The following is a 9024-nucleotide window of genomic DNA, read 5'->3' on the forward strand; positions in this document are numbered from 1 at the left end:
CAACAAAGTTTCTCTTCTTTAGCGTCTACATTTATTTCTAAGAAAAACGATTATAAACTAAACTTATGCCATGTACACGTGCATTCGATGTACACTTTACATTTAACAAAACAAAAGGCGTCATCTTCTCTTAACTTAGGTGCTTAGGCACCATGGAAGGTGACGCCTTTTGTTGTTGTTAAATTTTAAATGTGCATCGAATGAATGTGTACATAATTGTGTCTACTGTCACCTGATTTATGTACACATTCATTCGATGTACATTTTACATTTAACAACAAAAAAAGGCGTCACCTTCCATGGCAGCTTCTCTTACTCTAGGTGTCTTCTGGCTTCCCTTCTGCTGCTTTGCCGCCTACCACTGATGGCGCTTCTTCAAATGATCCTCCAGATATGGCACAGTCTTAAAGACCTTTGTGCACTTGCGCACGCCACACGGCAGGCCTGACTCCGAGCCCTCCCCTTCGCATTCTCCGAAGTGCACCACGTAGGTCTGGCGAGTGTGAAATTTGTTGTAACAGTTGCTGCACTTGAGCGACCTTCCATGCATTTTGGTAATGTGCGATTCGAGACGTCGCTGCGACTTAACGCTCTTTGGGCACTGGCTGCAATTGAACTCGGATTCATCGGCGGTGGTGGACTCGCAAAGGGATGCTAACATTTCACGCTTGTGGGGCTGCACTGTGGGGTTTACTTCGGCCAGTTCGTCGAGCGGATAGCTCTGCGACACATTAAGGTCGTTGCCATTCGAGATGTTGACAGACTCCGACTCCTTGCGGTCCTTCTTTGTCTTCTTGGGCCGCGGGAAAATCCACTTTTCCTCGTCTGATAACAGCGAGACCGTCAGCTCTTTAGGGGGGGTGTTCTTGAGCGAAGACTCAGCGACGTCATTGGTGGTCTCTGAAAGCTTCTTGCTTTTCTTTGGCGAAGGCATAACCACATCATTGGCGGTCTCAGAAAGCTTCTTGCTTTTCTTGGGCGAAGCATTACCGCCAGTCACATCGTTGGTGGTCTCGGACAGCTTCTTGCTCTGCTTGAGCGAAGACCCAGCCCCATCAGCCACATCATTGGACTCGTCTTCCGCTTCTTTGGTCTTGTTCCGCTTGTTGGGAGGTCCCTCTCCTTGTAGTATCTGCCGTTTGGATGTTACCTCTGCCTGGGGATTGGCCAAATGCCAGGTCAAATGATGATTGAGCGACTGTTTGCTGGCCAGCGACTTTTCGCATTTCGTGCACTTGAATATCTTTGGCTTGTCAATGCCATGGGACGTGGACATGTGACGTTGCATCGTCTTGACTGACGTCTGCTCCGCATCACAAATGCTGCAGATCAGCGGGTCAGTCGATGGCATTGGCTCGCCGTTTTGCTTTGGCGTCGAGGCACTCGAGTCGTTGATGGCAAAGGTGTAATCCGTGTTGGTCACATTCTTCTTCTTTTTGTGCTCGTTCAACGCTCGGATGACGGCTAACGACTGATTATTGTTCTCGCTGTCCACATTTTGTACCTCAGTTTGTAGCTTCAGTGGAGTCTTCGGGGGCTTAACAGGAGTCTGTGGCGAGGACGGAGTCCGTGGCTGCTGCTTAAGAAGAGACGTCTGCGCTTTAAGAGGAGATTTTGCCTCTATGACTTCGATAGCAAGCTCTTCATCAACCTCGGCTATTCCCTTGATCGCCACCTCCACATCCATTTCAGACTTTTTCCTTTTCCTTGCAGCCGGCAGCTCCTTCTCGACCGTCTTGGCCCTGCCAGCGCCGCTTTTTTCCTTTGGCTTGTCTTCTATGCCATGGGCCGCCTTGGCGTGTTCCTTGAGCGTTTTGGCAACACCGAACGATTTTGCGCACATTGGGCAAAAGTAGATCCTGGGACGCTGCTGTCCATGGACTTGCTTGTAATGCTGTTTCATTGGCTTTTGGTACCTGACTTTAAAATCGCAACGCCTGCATTCAAATATGGCAGGAAAAAGGGCGCTGCTCTGCGGCAGTTCCTTCTCCTCCGTTTCGCTTTGCTCCTCTTCATCCTCCTCCTCTGAGTCATCGGCAGCAGTAGTGGCTCTTCGACCAAATATACTCAGAATCGAATTGTTTTTCTTGTTGTCGGATGTTTTGGCAGGCTTCAATACCACAGAGTTGTCCAGAATGTCAGAGTCTGGCTTCCCTGTGGAGCATTTGGGCTGCTGTGGTGCCTCGATTATCGTCGGCGGCTGCAATGTACCAAGTCCAGGCACAGAGAAGCTGCGCTTCTTCATCGGTTTCTTTTTTTTTACCTCCTCAGAGTTCACTACTTCATCTTCTTCATCATCTTTCGCGCTCTTTTTTTTGCCGCCCGAAGGCGCGAGGCTCTGGTCGACAAATTCCTGAATTTTTTGTATTGTGCGCTCGCACTGCACAAACTTCGAGAAGCAAATGAAGCACACCTTGATGGACAAAGTAGAGGGAATCTGGAAAAAAAAAAAACGTTCTTCCCAATTATCATTGTTGCTGTTTTCCGTAGCGTAGCCTGTACTTACATTGCGTTTTGTGATGGTGTGCAGAACGTCGCTAACTTTGCTGCCAAAGTATGCCTTTTTGGCGGACAACATTTGTCCGGGCTCATTGCTAGTGCCACAATAGTCGCAAGTTACTTCCTTTTTAACGTTAACCATATCGATTATGGAAATATATTACAGAAAACTAAGTAAAATCAAAAATCAGCGCGACTTTGACAGCACGTTTTTTTTTTTGTAGAGATGCAACTAAATTGATATCAATATTGGCATCGATATGGGAATATCGATAGTTTCGTGCGATAAGCCTAGTGCTCAGAAGCGCTAAATTTATCGTCGACAGAATCAGGGATGATATCCCCAAAACTACACAATTTTTTAGTTTTTGAGATGTATTTAGTTTTGGCAAATTAATTTTAGATTTTAGCACATATTTTATTTTCGATTCTAGCATATGTTGGACTCTGAAATTCTGGCAGCACTGCTTGTCAGATCTGTACTACGATTCGATCAATATCGTAGTCGATAATATGTGGCGCGTACTTTAAATTTGTTATTTCTTTTTTGGGTGATTTTACTTTAATTAATGAAATTTGGTGCAGATCATTAGCCTTAGGCGCCTAATTCCGATTCAATTAAACCAGAAAACGTTCCAGTTGCCACTTAGGCTTATCTCCCCTCATAGCAACAGATTTTCTGTTCGTGTTAGGCAAACAATTGGATCGAGTCGTTAAACTTTTTCGAGGCAATTTTTGTCGCAAATTGTTTTAATTCCGTTTGCGCGGATTCCGCATTGACAGTGCGATTACGATTACCAGTACGAGTACGAGTGCGAGTGCGAGTGGCGAGTGCGTCCAATGTCTCAAGTTCACAGCACACATGAAGGTCGCTGCCACAAAATCTAATGCTTATTGTTACGCTGCTTTGCTGATTGATTTTCTGGCCAACAAAGTGAAATCAATAAACAGGTTGGTTGTCTCACCACTTTACAGTAGCCAAATGTTGCCCTACCGCCACAGCTAGGGGTACATTGGTTATAATTCTATTTTGCATGCTTAAAAATCTGTTGATTCGTTGAATTGAATGGCAATTGCTTAAGGGAATCGCCGATTGACTTCTATTACCTTCGATTGTCTCCACAATTGCTTTCAGGTGCTTTCAGGTGTACTTGAACTCACTGGCAGTGCTCTACTGAGGTTCAAACACACACATAAATCATTTGGGCCTGCTGCTTGTGGTCGTTTTTAATTAGCCCCAAAAAGCTTCGATTCTTATCAACCATGTTGGCTACTGGGGCATTCGACTTCGACTCTTACGCTGTAATTACTTGCTTTGGAGTTTTGTAAACTTGATTTTTTTTTTCTCCACAGCGTGTTGACCTCCAGCTGAAGCTGAAGCAATGGCTTTACGGCTTCTTCTACACAGGGGAGGAGGGAGGTCCATGAGCATTTGCTTTAGCGTTAGCTTTGGCTTATATTCTGCGGTTGCTGCTGGCATTGTGTGTATTTGTTCTCTCTTTTCGGGCTGTGAAATCTTCTACAAGCTGGCGAGGCTTCAAGGCCAAACAAATTACAAGAAAAACGTTGAAGCTTCTGTGCGGTTCATTATCATTTAATAACCCAATGACCGAAAAAAGTAATGCCCACAGCTATGCCTCACAGATTACAGGGTATGCGGATTGAAATGATATTTGTATATTCCAGTGGGGGGGCACTCGGCACCCTACCACATAATTTCTGGGCTGTTTGGCGAGTCATTATAATTGTCAACTGCACTCCCAATTCACGTGATTAATCACTTCATTGCCTTAAAATCTCATCAATTTAATTGAAAACAATCTCAAATACTTGGCATTTCATTGCATTTTACAGTCACCTCAAAAGTTCACAAGTTCTAACATGATGGATCTTTGTTTTGTTTTGCTTTGCTTTGCTTTGTTTCTTTTTCATTTTAAATATGGTTTAAAGCCCCATAAGCCCGAAAAAGCGGAAGTGTGGAAGTCACACAAAAGCCTCAGCTAATTGCCGGCCATTATGTCTTTACATTTTTATAAATAGGAAATATCGTTGCTGTTGAGAATTGGGATTTATTTTCAGAGAATTAAATTGTACTTCTAAAAATACAAACATAATGACCGCAAGTAAATTAAGCTTTCAGTGAGGTTTTTTTCTTTATAAATCGCCCAGATAATTCACAGGAAAAGACCCATCGATCAATGAGACGCCCCAGTGACCTCTTGGTATCCCTCGATACTTTTAAGGCGGAAAAGAAACTTCAAAGATGTAGAGAAAACCACTCAGTAATGGTATTTAATTGAATGATTATCCCATAAAAAACAATAGAACAAGAATCAATAAAAAACAAAAAAAAACTATATATATAAATGCACGATGCCATGACATGCTATACTATATACATATACATATGTTCCCTCGATACATCCTACGATCATTAGCAACAAACGAACACATCGAATTTCTGCCAGTATCACTTTTCAGCTATTAATGAACAGAAATTACTCACAGAACAAATCAAAGCAGATAGAAAAAAATTGTATAAATAAATAAAGCACAGAAATAGAAATAAAAATAAAAAAAACAAAAGATTGAAGTAATACTCAATCAATAGATTGAGCTGGAAAGAAATGGGAAATGGAATAAATTTGTTGGTTGATTCGCAAGAATCTGTGGCAGCGTTTGGCTGCCTGGTCCTGTATGCCTTCTTGATGGATGATTGATGATTGGTTCCACCCAAATGCGGAACCACAGCCTCAGTTTTACTCTAGAGAGATTGCTCCCTCAGAATCAAAATTCCAGCCCCAACTGCTGACAGGCCAACAAATGATGGCCAATTTCCAAAGTTCCACAAAATCCACAAAAATCAAACAGCCATCAATCATCGAACGGCCGAACATTGGCGGGTATTTTGTCACAATAACAAAACAATTAACTAATTAATGTCTTCCGTAGGAGCGCCCCCAGAGTTCATGTATATAATAATAATATGGAAAATGCGGCACAGATCAGATGCGGGCTGCAGGGCATGACCCGGAAGTTACCCCTAAAAGGTGGAGGGGTAAAGTTACGCCCCAAAGAAAAAATAGCTAAGGGGCTAAAGGGCAGAGCAGAGCAGATCAGAGCTTATGTTGGTTTCGGAGATGAATAAACGATGGAGTTTATAAGAAGTTTAGATGGGTTTTGGTTGTTTGAAGAACTCTCCTAAAAAGGGAATAGGTCGGGGAAAGGAAGATATCAAGACAACATTTATTAAAATAGATTGAACAAAATCATCAATAAAAATTTTCTGTGCATTATTTCTGCCTTAAATAAACAAAATAAAACAGATGATTTCATCTACCTACGATAAGGAGAGTACAAAAATTAGCTATACTTTTAAGAAGTATGAAAAACTATCTCTAAATCATGAGAGTCTTGGGAAAACCTTCAACGTTTGCTGTTTTAGTGTTTTCTAATTTTCTAGAATCCCAAAAACACATTTCCAACGAAACAGACAATAAGTTTTAAAGTCTAATGAGCAACAGACACAATTACCTAGATTTTTAGAGCCCCATTTCTGTGTACGCTGCCTTTGGTTCAATGTCAGGCGGCAGCATTACAGGAAGCATTTTTCAGTGCGCGCGGGGGCCTCGAGTGTCAGCCCCTGGCCGCCTTATCAATGCCCTCACGCTGCTTATCAATGCTATGCGACGCTGAAGCTGAAGTCAGCCACGAAATGTGACCGAAAACCGAACCGAGAACTCAATAAAATTATCTAACCATTTGTCTTGTTTTATGGCTACTGTTTCTGTTTTTGCTTCTGCTTCTGCTTTTTGTTTGCGATTTTTGTTTCTATTTTGATTTCGTTTTCTATTCGATTTCGCATAAAAGTTCAATTAATTATAGAAGCAAAATGTGCAAAAATTTGTGCTTCGATTTCGTTTCGATTTCTGCACACAAAACATTCATTAAAATACGCAATTTATGAATCTATTCAATCTATCGATTCGGTTCATTTATTTGCTTTGAATGTTTGACATGTAATGGAATTAGTAATCCAAATTAAATGAATGGATTTTTCCACTTTTCTGCACATTTATGGGGGCAATATATATCATGAAAAATCGAAATTAAATCATATTCAAGTCCATTCATTTGGAAAATTGAAACAGAAGTTGATGGATGATTGAATCAATTATGTATGAATCATTCGCTTTAGAGTGGTGATTAGTCGGAAATCGCAATGATTGTCCAAGTGTCACGGGGTGGCATTCCTTAGTTCAATGCTGAGATTATCTTTCGAGGTATTCCCCATTCTACCACAATCGGCATTGAGTCATCCGCATTGAGACATCATTTAAACAGTTAAAATTAAACCACAAGATACATTTAGATCTTCCTTCCTTTAAGACAATTTCCTATTCGATTCCTATTCCTATTTATTTAATAGCTATAAACATTTTATAGCCACAATCAACTCAGCTCCCACCATCAATTACGGATCCCAGTAGCTCGCAGATGTTCCTGCAACCAAAATCCAACAAAATTCTGTCCAATATCCAGACAAAATCGAATTTACTTTCATTAAATTTATTCCACATCGAATTCTATACAAACTGTGACCAATATTCACCAACATTTACTGCCATAATCAATATTCTTATTATTATTTTTTGTTCTCCCACTTCAATCACGATTCACAGTAGCACTTCCACGTGCCTGCATCGCATTCAATCATCGGAACTGGTCGCAGTGCTTCCGGTAATGCGAAAAACATTAAATCAAAAATCAAAAGACTTGGACAACGAACTTTTTGTCGCGTCGCACCGCATGACCTTTCTCATGCCCCAGAGACACTCTGCCCCGCAACGCCGCATACAAATGACAAATTTAATTGAACTTTAACTATGATATGCCACGCCCATGCCCCTTCAAAGAGTGCTAACGCCTTTGCAGTAGCTCGAGAGAGAGAACTAGAGAATCAATCGGTCGGTCGGTCGGTCGGTCGGTCGATCGCTTGTGGCACGTACAAGTGGCCAGAACTTATTTTTTTCGTGTGTACGTGATGTGGCATTGGGCCCAGACATAATGAGAAGATGAACAGAAGGAGGAGGAGGAGAAGGCCGCCTAAATATATATTGGGGGTATTGATGGAGATTCGGGGGACAGACACGTCATCGTGGAGTGTGGAATGCAAGGCAAAGAGAATTCGTTGCGCCCCTGCGAAGGCAAAGACAACGGCTGTGGCGGCGCGGGGCGGGTGGCGTTGGCGGCAGCGGGTGTTACGTGTAGTGGAATTTTAATTTATATTTAAACTTAAATGAAAAATTGATGAAACGTGTGACGGAGCAGCAGAGCAAAGGCAGAGCCAGAGCCTCTTCAATATTTCGATTTAGGTTTGACAGTTGTCAAATGACATTGCCCGGCAGCGGTAGTTCTCTTCACAAGGCACCATCAAAAATTACGAAATTTACTTAAGGAATTTTATGAGTTTTTGTTTTCTTAAAAATACCCAAAACAGCAAGTGAAAGGCAAATAAAAGAAACCCGGGAAAACGCCAAAAGACCAAGGTGAAAAACGACAGGAAAAAGCACAAAAGAAAATCAAGCAAAATCTAGGAAAAATAAAAAAAAAATATATAAAAACAAATGTTAGCAAACGCGTTCATTGACACATCGCAAAAAAGACAATAGGCGAAGCAACAAAAAAACAAAAACAAGGAACCACAAAATTCAACAGCAAATAAGCAACAAATGCGTCACCATTTTTTGTGTGTATTTTCTGGCGTCTAAAGTCCATTGGCAAATAACAAGAAAATTTAAATAAAATAAAGCAGCATAAGCCGCACAAAGAAAGAGAGGAAAATTAAAGGTAAGTAGACGTATACTCTATAAAATAAACTACAAAATATAATAAAATATATGGCAGGAAAGATTCTGGCAACTGGGATTTAGGGAACAGTTGCGAGTTGGGTCTCCCAATAACCTATCAATAGTTTAAGCATTCATTGTAACTCCGCCAGTTAATTTGTATGCACATAAAAGTTCATGTACTTACATGTACTTACTTACTTACCCTTACAATATACGATTTTCTGCAGTGTATATGTTTAATTTATTGTTTTCATTTTGTTTATTTGATTTTTGCGGTTTACGCTTTTACGCAGATTTCCTAAGAATTCGCACAAGAATTCGACATCAAAAAACGCTGAAATACAGAAAATATTTGAGATATTTTGTATGTGATTTGATGCATAAATTTAGTGGCTGTGGCGCCAGCGAATCAGCTGGCCTGCGCTGAATCATTGGGCCACAAAAGATACGGAGTAGAACCGAATGAAAAAAAATCAAAGTGGAATCAAATTGGAAAAAACGATTCAGAGTGCAAATTGGCAAATTGTTCAATCGATTCTGTCGATTCGGTTTCTGTTCTGACTTCAGGGTCAGAAAATGTGTTGGCAAATGATTGATGGGTAATTTTCGCTGCATGGTTGCATGCCCCTTAGCAGCACTCTGTGGCACATTCATTGAATACTGCGGAGTGACG

The 9024-nt window shown here is 41.3% G+C and overlaps 1 protein-coding gene across 1 annotated transcript; it reads right to left on the bottom strand.

Annotated features, from left to right (window-relative positions):
• Window positions 1-14: 14 nt before the first annotated feature.
• Window positions 15-2720, bottom strand: LOC111072179 (zinc finger protein CG2199). Its single transcript, XM_022363873.2, has 2 exons — window positions 2507-2720; window positions 15-2437 (listed from the first exon to the last, which is right to left on the bottom strand). Exons 1-2 carry the CDS (start codon window positions 2639-2641, stop codon window positions 356-358), a joined length of 2217 nt encoding a protein of 738 aa, XP_022219565.2. The 5' UTR covers window positions 2642-2720; the 3' UTR covers window positions 15-355.
• Window positions 2721-9024: the final 6304 nt, after the last annotated feature.

The sequence above is a fragment of the Drosophila obscura genome, unplaced genomic scaffold, assembly GCF_018151105.1.
Source record: "Drosophila obscura isolate BZ-5 IFL unplaced genomic scaffold, ASM1815110v1 contig_1, whole genome shotgun sequence".
Taxonomy (NCBI): domain Eukaryota; kingdom Metazoa; phylum Arthropoda; class Insecta; order Diptera; family Drosophilidae; genus Drosophila; species Drosophila obscura.

Excerpts from the sequence above, each read along its gene's own strand:
- LOC111072179 (XM_022363873.2), bottom strand. The coding sequence starts at position 2,641 with ATGGTTAACGTTAAAAAGGAAGTAACTTGCGACTATTGTGGCACTAGC. Across the intron at positions 2,438-2,506 it reads ACACCATCACAAAACGCAAT|ATTCCCTCTACTTTGTCCAT; the intron begins GTAAGTACAGGC and ends TTTTTTTTCCAG.